Source organism: Onychostoma macrolepis, chromosome 07 (assembly GCF_012432095.1).
Source record: "Onychostoma macrolepis isolate SWU-2019 chromosome 07, ASM1243209v1, whole genome shotgun sequence".
NCBI lineage: Eukaryota > Metazoa > Chordata > Actinopteri > Cypriniformes > Cyprinidae > Onychostoma > Onychostoma macrolepis.
The window spans coordinates 9,285,053-9,304,895 of record NC_081161.1 but is presented as its reverse complement, the minus strand read 5'-3'; the positions used below and the strand labels follow the sequence as shown (position 1 = coordinate 9,304,895).

Genomic DNA, 19,843 nt, shown 5'->3' with positions numbered 1-19,843 from the left:
ATGTAAAAAAATTAATGTATGCATTTTAATCATTCAGTAGTTGTCAATGTCCAACCCTAATAGTTCTGGAAATTTTGAAATTACTGGTCAATTGGCTTGACCAATATTGTGTAAAATATTTTCATCAATTTCTTCAGTTTTATTTGTTAATTTTAATTGCTGTCATTTAATCATTATAAATATTTTTTATTTCAGATCTTAATAGTCAACCACTACTTAGAATTACAGAGTTTGGGTAACGGATTTGCAGAGAAGAAATCTTGATCTGTAGTCAAACATCTTTTGACTAAATGACACGGTCTTCCTCACATTGCAGCTTATTTTGGTCAACAACCATCCATTTAAACAGTAAGGCACTGTCTGACCAAATCATGAGACTACCAACCACAGTTTGCTTTGTTTCATGGGAAATAGAGATCTATTTTAAATAGATATCAGGTGAACTTGTACTTGTTGAAAGTGCCTCCTAAAAAAAAAAAAAAAGAGTGCCCTTTAAAGATTTAATGTCTACCTATACGAAAACTTGCTAAACTTTGGCAAATCCAGTGATTCATTTTTCCTCAGAAGTCTTAACTGTTTCCAAGTGTACTGAAAAAAAGACACTGTGTACTAACTACCACTAACTACCAATCAGATTAAAGCTTATAAGATCAGGAAAGTACATTCCAGGTTTATAAGCATAAATGCTTTAGACGCTCAGCGAATGGATTGTGGGCGGCCCGTGGGTGTGCCGACTGCTGAAGAATAGGCTCTTTATCATCATCTTAAGAGTTTCAGGGTATTTTCTTCTTGTCTCTTTCACTTCTTCTATCTTGTTTTAGGCTATGTTGGTGTTTTGCAAGAGTATTAAAAGCATCTGTGCTTAACAAAAATGACTGACGTTTGGGCAAGATTTATAAATCACATTGAATTCTCATCTCAGGAAAAGATTAAGATGAAGAACTGGAATTTTTTTATTTCATTTAAGGGTCTCATTTTTTCCTACCCTTCTCTGTATACACATGACAGTTGTTTTCTGCCAAAGATCTGCTGGCAATACAGCTAGTTTGTGGCACTTGGCATCAAAACCACTTGGATGTTTTTTTCATTTACATTCTAAAGGCTCATGTGTCAGTATCGGCGGTCTGTGCCGATGTGCTCCTCATTATTGGTCACTATTAAAAGTCATGAATGTGCTCGCTGATGTACAGCAGAGCACGTCCAGATCCGAGTAAATGCTTGATGAATGTGGTACGGCGGATATTAGGGCTGTAAGTATATTTGAATGGCCTGTAGTGTGTTTGAGCATGTCTGTGTGTTTTCTGGGAGAGCTGACAGCTGGATGTTTGCTCGTCTGTTGTGTCAGCGCACCAGCTACTACTCTGGCGAGTCACGCATAATCATAAATCAGCAGGCGGTTGAGATGACATGAGCTTCTCTCGCTGGTGTGATGTTTCATGCAGGAGGTAAAAACAGTCGTGGAGCCTCTGAACCTGTTATCATCTCAATCACAAGTGATAACAGGTCATTAGGCACAATTCAAACATGCTTTACAATTTTTCACATGATCCTCCTCCTCGTAATGAGGGTCCTTCATTTAGATCAGGAACTGGAAGTTCAATCACCACTGATTTCTAAGTAGGCTATTCTATATTCGGTATAATACATAAGGCCTTATATTTAGAAAATACAATAACATATGAAAATGTTTTAGGGTTTTCAGTTTTTGCTTTGCTTTTAAAAGAAGTCTCATTGGCCAAGATTGCTACACAAAATATTTGATAAATACAATAAAAATATTCTGAAATATTGCATTTTTAAATAACTGTTCTATATTTAAATATTAAAAAAAAATTAATTTATTTCTGTGAATACAGCTACATTTCCAGCAGCCATTACTCCAGTCTTCAGTGTCACATGATCCTTCAGAAATCATTCTAATATGCTGATCTGAAAATGGTAAATGTTGAAAACAATTGTACTGCTTAATATTTTTTGTTGAAACCGTGATACTTTTTCATGCTGCTTTGATTAATAGAAAGTTCAAAACAACAGCATTTATTTAAAACAGATTTTTTTCTTGCTAAATGAGTGTTAGTTTCTTTAAAAAATTCTTCGGACCCCAAACCTTTAAATATGCTTTCCCATCAGCATTAAAGCAACACTATTGTAAATGTAAGTGGTACTACATTTCCCAAATGTGACCCTGGACCACAAAACCAGTCTTAAGTCCCTGGGGTATATTTGTAGCAATAGCCAAAAATACATTGTATGGGTCAAAATTATCAATTTTTCTTTTATGCCAAAAATCATTAGGATATTAAGTAAAGATCATGTTCCATGAAGATATTTTGTAAATTTCTTACCGTAAATGTATAAAAACTTAATTTTTGATTAGTAATATGCATTGCTAAGAACTTCATTTGGACAACTTTAAAGGCAATTTTCTTAATATTTAGATTTTTTTTGCACCCTCAGATTCCAGATTCCAGAAACCATACATCAATGGAAAGCTTATTTATTCAGCTTTCAGATGATGTATAAATCTCAATTTTGAAAAATTGACACTTAAGACTGGTTTTGTGGTCCAGGGTCACAAATAAACATTTACTTTTGTGACCCACTGCAGTGCACATCAGTTTTTGGTTTGCACTGTGATTTTCTTCCTCATATTTGGTGACTTCATGTGAGGAATATTCCACATGGAGTCCTGGAGGAAAACACGTGGCGGCGGATCTTTTCTTTAGTAGGCGGTTTGTATACTTTCGACTTGAATCATGTAATTTTTTTTATTCACATGTAATGTTGGATTTACTCACAAAAACCTCTCATTTGCTGCCTAGCTCCTGTTCATTTTGGACCCTGACTTCAGCGTTTCTAAAGTAAACAACTAAATATAATTACAATCATGTAATATTCCCCTCTCTCCATTTTCGTTTGTGCACCAGTGTTTACTCTCCTACGTGCCAGTGGTGGCACACACACCCTGATGTTGATGAACCCTGGTTATAAATGCATGCAGTCATCTTTTACTTTTTCCTTGCCTGTGTTTTTTTTTTTATTGCATAGAAGTGCAACACCCTGTTTTTTACTTGTGAGGAACTGCATTGCAAAATACATTCTACATAATTTTTTATTTACTTTTTTATGGTGTTTCCTTTTCGCATTGAATTTTGCAGTTCTTTGCATTGGGCACGAGTCTTGGTTGAATATCATTGGATCATCGTATTCCTTTTCCTTTTCCTTTAAAAGCGACATTAGTGGTAACAAAAAGAAATGCAAAAATAATTTGATTTTACCCAAACACATCAAAAATAATAATAATAGTGCATGACCTCAGAGACAGTTTAAGTAGGAGACAGATCACTCATAGAAAAATACCATGATGGCCACCAAATGAACTTTTGCTGCCATGTGAACCAGCATGCCCTATTCATACTGGACTATTTCTGTCTGTTTACCTGGCTGGTGTCCATCGTGGCCCCTGAATGCAGGTAGGGTCAATTAGAGCGCCTGACCACACAGCTACAGGCCCTTAATTGAATAAACAAGCCCGTGTTCACACGGTGAGATGATGTGGTGTCAGTGAGCATGCTGTGTGGGCCCCGTTTCCCTGGAGTGAGGCTTAAGTAGCTCAAAGCATCCCTGGCTCTTAATGAGCTCAACCGTCCAGCAGGGTGCAGGTCAGGTCCTCTCTGTAACAGCCTTCATAAAATAGAGTCCACCATAAGGCCACGTGCAGATGTTCTCCAGGTGTCATTTATTTCCTGTCAGAGATCCACCAGCTCTTATCTTCCTTGTTTTTGTCTCTCTCTTGCTGTTTTTCTTCAGATGGAGTCTCCGGTCTCCACCCCGGCCCCACCGCCGCTTCACCTCCTCACCTCTATGGGAAACAGTGACATCGCCTCACCTTGTGAGCAGCTTATGGTGCGAACGCGCTCGGTGGCTGTCAACACATCTGATGTGGCTCTGTCCACTGAGCCAGAGTGCCTGGGACCCTGTGAGCCTGGCACCAGTGTCAACCTGGAAGGCATTGTGTGGCAAGAAACTGAGGACGGTAAGAAAATATACTGTGGTAAGAGCTAGTGATATAAGCCGAGGTTACATATGTTCAGTAGACAGACTTTTGATTGATCCTGTGGAAAAGTCCGAGTAATAGCCACTGCAGTTAAGAGGAAGAGGCAGTCTGATTGACATGTAAAGTGGCTGAGCCAGTTTGTGTTGATTGACACCACAATAATCTGAGCAACAGGGGCAATGATTAAATACATACATACATAGTGGCCATGACTGGTTCTAAAGAAAATGTTCAAATTGGTACAGATTTCCATAGATCTGAATTTGTGTCCATGCAAAAATATTAAATGTTAAGACTTAACTCAAAATACTGTATTTCTGCTCATGGTATCTTGTTCACTCCAACAAAATTCTGGTTACTGACTTGCCACAGTGATTTGTTGTTCCTCAGAGCTCATTGTATCAACACAGAAACAGAAGTTTCCAAGTGAGATGATTAAAAACAAGTCAATCATATTTTGTATGCACACAAGCAAGTAACTTTGTTGGCACAATGTTTGAGTAGATAAAAAGGAGATCAAAACATGATAGAATAACAAATGAATTAGGTCAAAGATTCCTAGAACTGTTGACACCCAATTTTCTGTGCACATTTTAATTGTTCATTAGTTTAAAAAAAAATTAATACAAGCAATGAAGGAACCAATTAAGGATCAGAAACTGAAACTGATTGTTGATTCCTGAATCAAAATACTATTCACAGAATAAGATGTTTTCTATTTGTCAGCCTCCAGCAAGTGTTTCTGATAGAAGACAGAAAATTGGCAGCAAGTTACAGTGGTGCTTCAGAACAACACAGTTACTGAGATGAACAAAAATGGTCCAGTTAGAAGTCCTGGGGAAACAAAAACCGTTTAGAGTCGGTGTGTTTGGAATAAGATGGGTTTGACCACCTTGTTGAGGAGTGTCTATTTTGCTAAGCCATCTGTTTACTCAGAGACAAGTGCACATCACTGATCGTTATCCAAGTGAAAATGCTGCTGTTTATTCAAATTCAAAGCAGAATTATTAGTGTATTTTAAAGGGAAAACTAAAAAATCATTGTTTGCTTCATTACTTGCTTGCTTACACAAGTAAAGGAGTGTGTATGTGCAGTCTGGAGCAGACAGTGTGCACACATTTACACCACGTTTATTTAGTTTTTATAAAATCCTGAGTCAAGTCAGTCTAGTCACTTTTATTTCTATAACATTTTATACAATACAATATTATTTTATACAATCAATTATAGAAACTCGGCTATGGATACGGATGGTTCAGATTCTGCTGTAAAGTGTTATTTAATCCAAGTCAGTTCTATGTTGGTTTAGTTTAGATCAGTAACAGTGAAGCAGTTCTACAAAAGGTGTTGTTATTCAGCTCGAGTCACTTCGATATGTGTGTATGCACAAAATGGACATTAAAATGTGTGTACGCCATTTCCCACACAAATTTGGACATGTAGAATTAAATATGCCACTCTCATTAATGGACTATGACATAAAATCATTATCCATATGTTACATATGCATTTATCACACCGTTTGTACATCAGGCCCAAGAACTGGAAATGGGTATTCAAGTTTTAAAAGGTTAATAATGTACAGCACTGCACAAGCATTAGATACAAATAAAATTATTTTAGATCTGCTTTTACTTTTAGCATCACCCCTTACAATGTGAAATATGAGAGCTATACAATAGATTACTATTGTATAGTGCCAAAATAGCTTCCATGTCCAACCAGGTATGCAGGTATGAGGAACAGTAACATCTTAGTAAAAATAGTAAATAAGTGTTTTCCCCCATACATTTATAATTATACTTCAAATATATTCAAGAGCTGAAAATCAAAAATGAGGGTGTAGAAAAGCATAGGTCTACTTATGATTCATTTTTAATTAAGTTAAAATGTGATTTGTTTAATATTTAAATATAATAAATAATTATTGCATTTACATAAATAAGCTTGCCCGTTCTGTTCAAGAGTAATTATAAGAGCAGTCCTTACAGTACACAAATATCAAAATGATTTGTTCCTGTCCTCATTTACATATTAGTCTCTTGCTGAATTTCCCCCCAGGCAGAAATAAAGTACATCTATCCCATATATCTTAGTTGAAAACACCTGCTTCCTAATGATTTCTGCCCCTTGTTCTGTTAACAGCTTCTTAGCCAGAACAGTACATGGTGCCTTACGCTTGCAGATTAATTTATTCTAACTGGATTTGTCCAGATTCTGTAGGTTTGATTTTTTTTTTTTTTTTTTTTCATCCCATCTAATCATAGCCCACTGCAGAAACGTCAGTGTGTTCTGCTCTCCACATCCTCAGTCTTGATTGTCGAGCGTGAAAAGGAAAAATCTCCCTCAAATCCCTAAATGAGAGCATATCTAGGCTATGGGTAGGCAGTGGAGTATGTGCCGCCCACACTTTGCCTGCTGCCATCCTCCCAGTGCCGCCATATAAAGGGCTGCCTCATCAACATTCAGAGCGCATTGGCTGTCTGAGTGTTTTCTATTCCTCTTGCCATGGGCACAGTGTGTCTGATTCACCCTGCTCCTCTGTGGCCACTCTTGTGTGTGTGTGTCTCTGACATGGAGAGGGAACGTAGTTGAAGGGTCAAGAGGGAGAGAAAAACAAGACCGTTTGTGTAGCCATTCACAGCCTTGCCCAACCAGTGCCACACTTCCACAACATCAGCTCAATCTTTGTGCAGGACGGCTCCAATCATCTGCTCTTTCACTTTAGAGAGGGAACCATTGGTGTGCAGGTGTTATCCACACCCTCTCTCGCTGTCTTTGGGATGGTTCCACTGGTGTGCATCTCTACTTTTGATGTGTTATTTTTTCTCATCAGGGTGTTGGACAGATCTGTATCGTGGTGACACTTTGTGTGGGTGGAAAGTAGAGCAGCAAGATCCCGTGGCAGGGAACACATCTCTCAACCACTTTGAGATGTCTTTCCGCTGTGCTGCACTCTCTTAAAGACGTTGCAGACAGTCCACCCACACTTCTCATAGTGATGACTTCCTAAGTCCTATCGCTGCCAATGTGTTATGTTTATTTTGGTTTTGAATCTCTCTGGCAAAGATGATCTGCTTTACCAAAGAGTTCAGATCCAACTCTAATCAAACACATCTGATGATGAAGGGTTTGGGGTTTGTTAAAAGTTACAGGTGTGTTAGAGTTGACTTTGCAGGTTGGTAAATATCTCTTGGTGTGTTCAAGTGCTCCGAGTTGGGAAGTCATAATTACAACAGCAGGTGTTCTAATAACTTAGATCAGAGCCAGATGGTGATGTACCTTTTCTGCATAAAATTCAACAAGATTTTTTTTTAACTCCACATACTGATGAATAAATGCGCATCAGGTGTGTTTTTGCTTCATTTTTATTCAATTTATGAAGGTGCTGTAAATGTAACATTCCGTATGGTTGTACAATACAATGGTATTTTGTATATGCCAGTTAGTTTTATTTTAAATGAAAAAATTTCGTTCTACAGATGCTGCATCCATTGCGTCCAACATGTTTGCTCACTGACATGACTCGGAAGTCAGAAATGCAGGGCTTAAAATCCAAAGTTCCCACATTCACGTGCGTTCAACTCGTAAATACGATCTTTCTGACATGACTTAAATACATGAAGGATTGAGTTCTCAGTTGACTTGTTTGACATCATTACAGAGGCTGCCAGTACATTTCTTATTTTGGATCACCCTTATTTAGCACACCTAATTTAACTCATTAACTTGTTAGAAGACTGCTCTAAGATCTCAAGTGGTTAGAAATGAGACACCTAAAATGCAGTTTAGCTGGCCTATATCTAGAAACCCCACAATATTGCCATGCTTTTATTTTATTTGTCTATCACTAATAATAGTATGTTGCCTGTAGGACAGTTCAAACAATAAATCCTAAAGCAATACTTTGGAAAATGCTTTTAAGTAGGAAGGAAATGAAATCACAAAAGTAGAATTCTCCAGATTGTCCTGCTTTGTTCAAAACCCATTTTCTATGTAGGGAATAGGCAGACATGTTCAGCTCTAATTCAATTGAATTGAAGATTGCAAGATTGTATTTCTATAGCATATTATGAATCTGTAATAAAATCGGACAACAAGGGATCATAGATATATCTTCTTTAGCTCATCACATGGTTTTCTAGATGAAATAAACGATCAAAGGCAATTGGCAGGACTTCAATTTATGTAGCAGCTGTACTGTGTTATCTCTTATTCATTGTTCTGAGTGATACTATCTCCTCCTCATACTATTTCTGGTTTGACTTTATCATGTTGCTAAGCCAAGGACCCAGTACCCTAAAACAAACAAGCAAAAAAACAACAAAAATGTGTGTTTTATAAAAATAGTGATCAATACTTTTACGTAATTAAAACAAAATAATTATTCACCGTTCACCAGACTCAATCCTCCATCTTAGATACAGGTATTCATTGCATTGTATAATTTGTTGCCTCCACTAAAGATGCATGCAGTGCTACCTTAGAATTCGGCCAAAAGCAAGGCATCTTGTAGGGGAGCATAATTTAGAGTGGCATTTGTGTCAGGAGCGCACCTAGTAAAACAACAAATGTTGCCTAGGAAGCTCGCTGAGCTTTAGAACAGAGCATCCATCTTCCATGACTTATTGCAGATCAAGTTGTTGCTGAGTCGCAGTGTCCTCATCTGACTTCCTCAAATCAACAGTGGCGTGCTTTATTTCAGCCAAAGCCCAGTGTGGAAATCTTATCTAGTGTACTGCAACCTTTTATTTGCGGATGGACATATTGACTTGCTCATGTTTCAGCCCAGTGCGTGAATCCCAGAATGGCAGGAGGTTAAGGGCAGACAGCTCTCAGTTCATGATGAAACAGTCAGAGGCAGATTGGAGCAATATTTCTAGGCATCACTCTGACACAAATCCCCTCTGCAGGACGTTGGAAGCAGACCAGGGTCGTGTTGGTGTGGCATCCACTCTCACAAGCCATGCATGCTGATGCCTCCAAATGTCAGCCCTAAATCTTCTGAAAGTTTATTGCTCTTGAAGTAGAGCCCAGAAAGCCCTCACCCACAGACTATGAAGGGCTTGATGCCAGCAAACACAATCGTGCCAAACAGCAAGGCTCATATGCCAGTATCCTGATTCAACCCTCTTTCCAGGGCCACCTCAACAAGCTATTGGATCGATGTGTTATTATATTGCCTGAATTAGCTGTTGGTTTAAGGAAAACACAGTTGATTTCATCATTACCTTTTCTCTTTGAATTTGCGTACTTGGCTTTTCTTGGATTTCGCTCTGAGGTCAATAAAATGCATCTCAACTCAATCAAACCTGCCTCCTGATGATTTCAGACTCTTGTTCTCTTAAAGAACCCATGCAATCTCAGAACAAGTGCAGTTTTTTTTTCCTGTGCTGATGTATTTCCTTTTGAAATGGAATGTTTGTGGATGGCAACTCCCTTGTTTTTAAAATATCACTAGGCTTTAGTTATGTAACATCAGCCATGAACCATCATATTTTCATTATGAACCATATGTTATATTTTATCCTTACTCGATGGGAAAAAAACTTAAACCAGCCTAAGATATTTTGCTGCTCTTAGTTGGGTTAAACAGGTCTCCTGTCCAGCTAAAAAAAAAAACAATCATGACAAATCTATGTAGAGCTGGTGTATCCTTTAAACTCCAATAGAGCTGTTTTTAATGGAGTGTAAGAGCACAGCAGCACGCATGCCAAGCTTCTGTTTGTTCCACTTTGGCTACTGAAGGGCAGCAGAGGTGAAATGCCGGCCATTTAGCCTCATTTAGCCTGGGTTCAGACAGGTGGCCGGAGAACCGCTAATGACTGCAAGTGAAATAGGAAGGGGCCCCGCTAATGTGCTTTTCGACTGACCTCCACTGACATTTTTCAAAAGAACGCTCATGAATTCAGCTCTCACATTTGGAGGCCCACACTATGATGTTTGGTGGAAAACAAGATTTATTATTGATTTATTATTTCTTTAATAAATAAAACCAATGACGAAAAAGACACTCCTACTTAAAAAGAATTATTCTACAGAATATTTTTTTTTTGTTGTTAATTTAATTTAATTTAAAAATGTTAATTTAGTATACTAAGTAGTATACACCATAGAGGCTTATCTTAAATATATTAGCCTGACTGAAGCCTTATCAGTTTTACACAATATTATTCTGCCTTTCATGACCTATTAAGGGCATATTATTGTAATGCGTTGTTGATTTTGCCTGCTATTATGGTAGTGCAAAATCACAGAAACATCCAGCACTTACCTGTCTGAGCTTCTGCAGCGAAACCTCTGAATCACTGCCAGATACAAGCATTTTCATTTGCTTCAGCTGTTTTCACACAATTGCTAAACCATTTGCAGAGGCGGCTCACAGTACTGCAAAGTCAGATGGAGGACGCCATCAAACAATTTTCCTCCCAGAAACAACACACTCTGCTCCTTACAGCTTTTAGCTGGTGTAATCATGAAGTACACAGTAAAAATAGCAGGGCTGCTTTGAGAGTACTGGCCTTAGAAAACCTCCATTTGCACTATTTAAATGGGAATTGTGGCTTCTGCAAGGACTGTGTTTGGAATATTGGTAATGAGGCAGAGAAGCAATCAGATGAGTAATGCTCATGAATCAGCAAACTGACATTAAAACACTATTGTATTACTGTGTCATTGAGTCTCTGTATAGATAACGGAGATATTCTCGCATTATATTAAGGGTCCTCTTTATGTTTTACAGGTATGCTGGTGGTAAACGTTACTTGGCGGAACAAAACGTACGTCGGAACACTTTTGGATTGTACCCGTCATGACTGGGCTCCTCCAAGGTATGTGAAGTGCTTCAACATTTCAAATCAAGAAAATCAAATATTCCTCCCTAGGATACTAGTCTCTGCTTGTCAGCCCCCTTTCCTTAGTACCACGTCAGTGCTCCCTCTGGACAAGTAGTAAGCCAGGTGTATCACATCATAACCCTTAGGGATAAGGCACACTATTAAAACATAAACATCGCCAAGCCTATCAGGTGATAAGAATAGAATCCCAGATCAGGGATTAGTATATATATATATATATATGTCTTAGTTGTTAGGAATGACTTTTAGATTATTAAAAGCTTATCTTTTTAGACACTTGACAGCCTTTAATGCAGGGTTCCTCAATATGCGAAAAATGTTTGGCCCACGCTAATTTCAAATAATGTGTCATGAAAATTCAAACGCAGCATCAGAAAGCGACATTAACTTACATCGTGACTACACCGTATGCGAGCGGCGCGGTGCGACGCAACAAAATACAATATAACTTATTATAATCAGCGATGCTGTCTACACTGGATGCGGCACAGCGTGGCACGACAAATCCCCGACAGAAAACTGCTGACGCGTTCTATTTATGACGTACTGACGCAAAGTTCAAATGATTTACAATGCTTTGTCGCATCCAGTGTAGATACTATGTGACAGCAGAAACATGGCAAGTGTGAAGTAAAGAAAAGTGGACACAGAAAAATAGATGATTCAAATGTGAATGGACTGAACAGTTTTGAGTGAGTGACTGATACCATCTTTGTTATGGAAGTTGGTTCGCAGTGAGTTCACAGTTTTAACGTAAGTTTGCTTTAATTTTTTTTCAAGATCTGAAGTAAAATATCTGTTGTTGCTTTCACTATGGCTATAAACCTCATGCAAAATAATATTCAAACTCACATTAGACACTTTTAATGTTTTTATGTTGTTCCTGCAGCGACGTCGCAGAAAAAAAAAAAAAAAAAACATTTCTAAAATAGAATTCTGTGTCACTTATTGTCACGTGTCGCTATTGCAGGTGGTTAGGACAAAAATTACATGGAAAAGATACTTTTTATCGCATCACGTCTGGTTGGGACACACGGTGTTACAGTTTGATCCCCCCAAAAAATTTAAATGTAAAAATGTTAATGCTGACAGATCTAATAATTGAATCTGCAATTAGAGAAAGTGGAGAAAAGAGATCCAATCTGAATATGAGCAGGAACAGTTGATTTGCATGGCAGACATGGAAATCCAGATTTTTTGCTTGTTCATTTGTTTTTAATATTCAACAGGCAAAGTACTTCTGTATCTAAATGCAAAAATGTTCATAATTGTTTGAATAATCAAGGAAAAAATCTGAACATTTATCTTGTGACCATCTTGTGACTATTTTAACAAAAGCAACAATAATATAATTGTAATAATAAGAATAATATATATGTATATATGTATATATATATATGTATATATGTGTGTGTATATATATGTATGTATATGTATGTAGGTCAGTGGCCCTTGGCTTGGTATTGTTGGCAGAATTCAGCCCTCTGCGAAAACTAATCGAGGAACCCTGCTTTAATGTAATCAGTATCATAGTGCCAAATAATTATTATTATTAAGGTAATTGTGAAGTAATAATCTTTTAATTACATAAATCTTTATCTTTGTCTTTAAGGTTCTGCGAGTCTCCCACAAGTGACCTAGAAATGAGAAACGGACGTGGCCGTGGTAAAAGAATGCGACCCAATAGCAACACCCCAGTCAACGAGAACAGCAACTCGTCTGATAACAAGGGTAGCAACAACAGCAAGACCAGAGCAAGTTCCAACAGCAAGGGTCGGCGCGGAAGCCAAAACTCCTCTGAGCGCAGGACTCCGCCCAACAGCAACACAGAGGACATAAAAGCCAGTCCCTCCTCAGCCAGTAAGCGCAAGAACAAGCCTGCTTCAGACATGGAGCCCAACTCTAGCTCTGAGGATTCTAAAGGCAACAAGCGTATGCGCACAAATTCAAATGGTGGAATGACCTCCTCTGCACTCCCAATTCCCATCATCAAAACTGAGTCCCTTCCTCCTCCTTTAGACCGAACCTGTCCCTCACCTGTACTGATTGACTGCCCGCATCCCAACTGCAACAAGAAGTACAAGCACATCAATGGCCTGAAGTACCATCAGGCTCGTGCTCATAACGATGACGATATTAAGTTGGACATGGATGGGGACAGCGAATATGGGGAAGAATCCTCTCTCCACCCAGAGCCAGGAAGTTGCAACGGAGCTTCGATTACACAAAAAGGCTCTCTCTCCCCAGCACGCTCTGTCACACCAAAAGGAAGAGGTTTTGATGCTCAGAGTCCATCTCCTTCTCCTGGAAAGTTTGGCTCCAAGTCAAAGAAGAAGAATAGTGATGCTGAAGCAGATGTTTGTGGCACACCTATGGAGGGTTGTGAGGACGGGCCTTGCGTCACTGCTGATGAGGCCAGCAATGACGGCATGGATGACAGGAAATCCAAAAAGTCAAGCAGCAATGTCAAGTCTGACAAGCTGTCCCAGAAGAACATGAAGTCTTCCAGACCCATGGCTGCATCCCTCCCTTCTCAGCAGATGTACTCTTTGCAGCCAACATCATTTAGTGGCGGAAGCCCCAACCATCCTCCAGGGATGGCCAACATGTTGCAGGGCATCCCCAAGAGTCCCCAGCTAAAAGGCATTCAGTCCAAGTTGGGTGTAACTGGAGACTCGTCGCCAATTAATCCAGCCTTGAGCAGCTCCAAGGACAAAAAGAAAAAGGATAAGAAAAAGAAAGATTTGGGCAAGGATGCAGACAGTCCCAAGCTCCCCGGAAAGAGTGGGAAAACAGAAGAGGGGAAAAGCCCTTACTCTGAGTCCTCTGACCCAGGAAGCAGGAGTGAGGGTCATCTCAATGGCTCCTCAGACCCTCATCAAAGCCGCCTTGCTAGCATGAAGGCAGAGGCGGATAAGATATACAGCTTCACGGATAATGCTCCCAGTCCATCCATTGGGGTGGCCAGTCGTGTGGATAGCAGCGGACAGCCTCTCACTCCCCTTCACGCAGTCACCCAGAATGGGGCTGATAGCTCCTCGGTAAAAACAAACAGCCCTGCATACTCTGACATATCTGATGCTGGGGAAGATGGTGAAGGCAAAATGGAAGGGGCCAAAGGTAAAGCGGAAGATCAGTCAGGCAGGGACGGTGCAAAGAAGGCACTATTTCCCTCTCAGGCATCCTCTAAGGAATCTGCGTATTATGCTAGCTATGACAACTACTACTCTCCCAGTTACGCCCACTCTAGCCCTGGTGGCGCCACTGCTGGTGGGCCTCTGCCGGAAGGGCAAGCTCTGAAACTGAAGAAGGAAGATGAGCAAGAATTGCCAGAGGAGAAGACGAAGGTGGAAGTGCAGGATGAGCGTAAAGCTGAGGTCGCTTCAAGTCAGCCACACCAGCAGCAAGCCTCTGTCATTCAGCAGCGCTCCAATATGTACATGCAGCCACTCTACTACAACCAATACTACGTTCCCCCATATGGATACCCAGATCAGGTTTATCACAACCACCTCATGAACACTAATCCAACCTACAGGCAGCAGTATGAGGAAAGGCAAAGACTCATGTCTGAACAGCACAGGTCTGCTGAGAAAAAGCCTGATTCAGGTATAAAGGACAGGGAGGCCTCTCTGAAGGAGGACTGGAAACAGAAGGGCCCTGTTCCTCCTGGCCTAACAAAAGCCCCCAGCCTTTCAGACCTGGGAAAGCCACAGGCCCCTGGCAAACAGAGAGACACTTCCTCCGAACCTGCCAAGTCAGTCATCATCCCTAAAGGGGAGGAGGCCAAGCTGCAGCCACAGCAGGCTGAGGGGCTTAAAATGAAGCTCAGTGAAGCTGGCCATCATGGAAAGGATGACTCAAAGGCAAGTGTGGAGTCTGCCAGGCTGGGTATGGAGCAAGCCATGTGGTACAGACAGGTGAGGCAAACATGTGATTCTTGAACTAATCGACTGCACAGTTCGCAAGCTAGAGGGATAATAGCAACCACAAATGAAAATTTAGTAGAAAAACAAAGATTTCATAAGGGTGAGCTAATTTATTACCTCTCAAAACCTTAACTTTAACTTCTTTCTGTTTTTCTGTTTCCAGTACCCTGACAGTCAGAGACCGTCAGATGAGGACCGAGACAGGGAGCGAGACAGAAAAGGCAAAGATGACAGGCCAAGGCAGAAAGACAGCAGCTCCAAAGAAGATAGTAAAGATGGAACTGATGGTTTGTGTCCTCCTAGCTCTGAGGACCAGCGAGGCGGTGGGAAAGATTCCCGGCCCAATGCCCACATACCTTTCAGCTCCCCCTTAGCACAGCACCAACCCTACCTGCATTACATGCATGGATATCCTTTTGGGCAAAGCTACGATCCCAACCATCCTGGATACAGAGGCATGTCCTCTGTCATGATGCAGAACTACCCAGGTAAGACAAATAATCACATCTGAATGGTGATGTTCATATAATATTATTAGTATATTATTCTAAAAATCGACAGTGCCTACTTACTAGCAAACTAGGTTGCGTAACAACTGGTTTGCATGGATTGGCCAACAACATAGTTACATAAAGGATTACATTTTATATTGCGTTATTGTGGCAGTAACAGTTACTTTGAATTATTGCTGCTTATTAATCCAGATATGCTATTATTCAGGTAGCTAGCTACAGACATGTCAACAGTTTAACTAGCTCAGCAAGAATGTCCCCTTGTTGTTGACCAAAAAAGAAAACTGGCCACTAATGCCCATGATAGTGCCCCTTGTGACAACACTGAGAATGCAACACATCCTTGCACTGCTTTAATTGCGTTTTGATGCATTTTGGAACACAATGAGGTGTAAAATCGAGCTTGTGTAGCAAGAAGTGTTGGCATTCATGTACTTGCATAAAGCATGCTTTGAGCCTTAATGTGCATAAAAAGTGCATAATAGCACTCCTTTAAATTAGAAAAACAGTATGGTCTTCTACTCTTTAGGGTCCTATCTGCCAGCGGGATACCCTTTCTCACCTTACGGCAGTAAAGTGGGCAGTGGAGAGGAGGGAGAGAAATCTCGCTCAAGCCCCACAGTCAGCAGCAAGTCGGCTTCAGAATCCAAAGCCTTGGACATACTACACCAACACGCCAACCAGTACAAGAGCAAATCGCCCACTGTTGCCGACAAGCCTTCCCATGAAAGGGAGCGAGGAGGAGGCGACCGAGAACGGGAAAGAGAGAGGGAGAGAGAAATAGATCGGCCTCGTTCATCTCCTTCCCAACGCATAATGCCACCCCATCACCACCTAGGCTATCCTCTTGTAGCCGGGCAGTACGATCTGTCTTATGCCACAGGTCAGCAGTCTAGTACTCTTACACATTAACTTATAAAATAAAAAATGAAAATTCAGATGGTTTTGAGATGGCTGCACTGGATGTCATATTTAATCCCAAAATCGTCACTGAAATTAGAGAACATTACATTAAACGATTATTTTACAATAATATAGTAATATATTGTGCATTATTACTTTATCTTAATATTGACATTATTATGAATTATTTTCTGTATTACACTAATGAGAATTAGATTTTTTTTTAAAGATTGTTTTGGGAGGTATAATGTGAACCAGGCATCTCTTTAATGAGATTTCAAATGCCTCATCTGATGTGTTTAGGGGAAAAAAACAACAACAAAATATTGCTGCTATAAAACTGTGCCAATTCCACAAAGAAAACTCTGAGAGTAAACAACATCTTTACTGGATGTTCCTTAATTGTAGGCCTATCATCGTCAGCGATTGTTGCCAGTCAGCAAGCCTCAGCCCCTTCCCTGTACCCACCAGCACGGAGGTGAGAATGGTAAGAGAAAACAAAGATCAAGGAAAGGAGATTTGGATTGTGGACCAACAGAGAGTGAATCACATAAATCCCAGTGAAAGATGACCACAGTAGTCGCAAGTGTATCTCCATTTCTGCTTTCATGTAGAGTAATGTAAAAGCTTTTTTTGATACCCAAGCTTACAAAGAGGTGTTTATAATTGTTCCACTTGCTTTGAGGCCCTTCTCTCTAAAGGTTTTGTAGACTGCCATCTGTTTTAGAGCATTATGATTATTTAAGGCCCCTTAGATTGAGGCTAGGGCTTTTAGAACAGCAATATTGCTTCAGAAGCCTGTGGTGACCTCTGGTGGAGACACTTGTAATAACATCAGGAAGATGGGGAGATAAATATATAATAATTTTTATTTATATTATTATATACATGTTTTTCTTAGCTTATGTATTATGTTCATATTTAAAGTGTATGATTATATTTACATTTATAATAGTTAACTAAACAACAAAATCAGAGGTTGACCATATTCTTTATTCTAACCAGTGCGTTCTTGTGTTTTCTTTCTTTCTTTAGGGAAACCTGATCGTCTCGCCCTTCTTTACAAATAATCATGTGACTGGATCACATGGGGAAGTATATGGAGTTCATTTAGACATCAGTTGAATGGTGTTTCTATATTTTTAGTTTTTCTGCCGGAATGTGTGGCAGATTGATGTTTTCCTAGTATCTGTACCTCGTACCCCACTACAGACTGTGAGACCAGGTTCAAAGCCATCCTGCCCTGCTCAAAGCCCATCTGGCCACTGAACTATGCCTGTGAACTGGTCAGGGATGATTGAAAAGCAAGGACTGTCATTCCACTCACCCGATGCAGGCTGTGACCGGACAAGAGGCAAGGGCTCGAGGGGACGTAAGAACACAAAGACTGAAAATAGTTTTATCACACTGAGATAACTAAAGTTGTTTCGCTTTTTTATTTTAGTTGGCATCCTCACTGAAAAAAAAAAAAAAATCAGTTTGACCCACGGTTTTTAAATTGTTGTTCTCTAGATACCACCAGTGAAAGCTGCAGATATTATCTAGCATTGTCTCATAACTCTGTCTTTCTGCCAGTGGTTCCTAAACGGTTCTCATCGCCAAATGCCTCAAGACTGCTCTCTTTTTTTTTCTCACGGTTTTTCTTTTTCCATTTCTCTCTTTTCTATCATCAGAATGGTTCCATGTATCAATTTTTTATTTTATTATTACTTTTTTCCAAAAAAGTTCAGCTGTACTATGTTCTGGTAACATCATGCTGTTTTTTTTAGCAGTACCATCCAGCATCTCGTGGAATAGCAAATCCAGGGAAGTGTTTTAAGACGCATGACTGCCCTCACACAACTGCTTTCAGCGAGCACTGTTCCGTCAGTCTTTCATTAGAACATCACTGGCTGAGGTCCGTTTACTCCAGGGAATTCTCTTCGAATCCACTTGGTTATCCTTCAACTTGAATCCGAATATCCTCGTTCCTTACCTCATCTCAAACAGAATTTCCGATTTATCGCTATGGTTCTTAAAATGGATGTTTGTTAATGTGACCGATATAGTAAGTTCTTTTAGAGAGACGCTTACGTGGTGGCCGTTTTGCTGCAGCGGTATGGGGTGCGTGACACCAGAGGCCCAGTAGTTTCGTTCTAATTGTTCTGAAGTTCTTGCATGGGGCCGCTCTATCCCTGAACACTTATTGTGGAAGTGTTGTGGTAACTCCAGCGTGTTTTATGAAACCAAGTGAGCGTTTGACCCGAACATGCTTTCATAGCCCATCATGCTCTGTGTATTTCATGTGTCGTCCAGCATGGTGTACTATAGCACTAGAAATGTGACTTTAAACAGTGTCTCCTCAGGCAAAGCAAACTTTGGTTTTGCACCAAACGCTGTTGATATTCTTGGTTGCACACACTATGTGATGTCTGTATATGATGTACAGAGGAACTGTTTTAAAATGCAATCAAGAAACCATCTGATTACTTTTTGTTTTGATAACTGTCACTGGGGTGTGTTTTTCTTTTCTGCTTCGGTGTCATCCTCTGCTTTATCTCCCATAGCTTTGTATTGGCTTGCTGTCACAATGCTTGCTGGTTTTTTAACATTCACCAGGTCCATGAAACTCTTAAATGAGGCTTGGGAGTCTCTCAATCCAAAATCTCAATTAGACACAGCTCTCGGTGGATCTCGGGCAGTTTCCTGGTCGCTTGCTGCTGATTTTGGGTCATATTTTCACATGAAGTGATTCGAGCAGGTTGATTTTAATAGGCTCTGTTGGAATGAGAGACGAGAGACAGGTGTTCGGAGGATTACGTTGGCTCATGCACTCCCTCTCATGTGTGAAGTCACAATGAAAAAAGCAACAACAGCAGTAAAGCACCATGGTACACTGAATACTGAGAGAAAGTTACACATCCAATATATTCATCAGTATGTCATTTGATATTAGGTACATTGGGATGTTTGAGCCGCACAGAACAACTTTATGAATTGTCAAGAGTTCCAACATTTTTTTAATCTCATGGTTTTTGGCAGTTAAGAAAGATTCTCAGCACAGATCACGAAAATGGTCACATGCATTTTGTGCTAGTTTCAAATGGTGCTCAGTTGACATGCTGTGATTTGTTGGAAAGAGGATGCAGTGCACTATTGCATGCTTTGCATCATTTACACGATGAACTACCACCTCTTTCTTGTTGCGCTTCATCCCAAGTGTTTCTCAAAAGACAATTTATCACCAAGTATCAGGCCCCGGTACTTAAAGAATGTTTACATTTTTTTAATGGCTTTGTTTGGATTTCTTTTTTTTCTTTTTTTTGGCTGTATCACCCAATTCCTCCTGTTCTTTCTTGGACTGTTTCTCTTATGTAAAGTGTACATTACCACGTTTCTTTTTTATACAATACTGTAACTTGCCTTTGTACATTTAGGCAAAAAAAAATAAATCTTTTTATGAGACAATCACATCTGTCCTTGCGTGGCTCTCTTCTGTTAATCATTAAATCATCTTTTCATTTGACTTTTTAATAAAAAGGTTTTTATCTTATCATTTTATGTTTTGCATAAGACCTTTTTCAGGTAAATTATCATATTGAACAC

The 19,843-nt window shown here is 39.8% G+C and overlaps 1 protein-coding gene across 2 annotated transcripts in view; it reads left to right on the top strand.

The window, feature by feature from the left end:
* The window catches only part of znf609b (zinc finger protein 609b), a 55,719-nt gene extending 36,016 nt beyond the window's left edge, over positions 1-19,703 (top strand). Inside the window, exons 3-9 of one of the 2 annotated variants that reach the window (XM_058781950.1) lie at positions 3,811-4,036; positions 10,800-10,887; positions 12,527-14,834; positions 15,007-15,331; positions 15,885-16,238; positions 16,667-16,736; positions 17,294-19,703. In XM_058781950.1, coding sequence (XP_058637933.1) covers positions 3,811-4,036; positions 10,800-10,887; positions 12,527-14,834; positions 15,007-15,331; positions 15,885-16,238; positions 16,667-16,736; positions 17,294-17,303 — 3,381 coding nt within the window. In that variant the 3' untranslated portion in view covers positions 17,304-19,703. Of the gene's footprint in view, positions 1-3,810; positions 4,037-10,799; positions 10,888-12,526; positions 14,835-15,006; positions 15,332-15,884; positions 16,239-16,666; positions 16,746-17,293 lie in introns of both variants that reach the window. The other variant, XM_058781951.1, reaches the window with a different exon arrangement.
* The last annotated feature ends 140 nt before the right edge of the window (positions 19,704-19,843 follow it).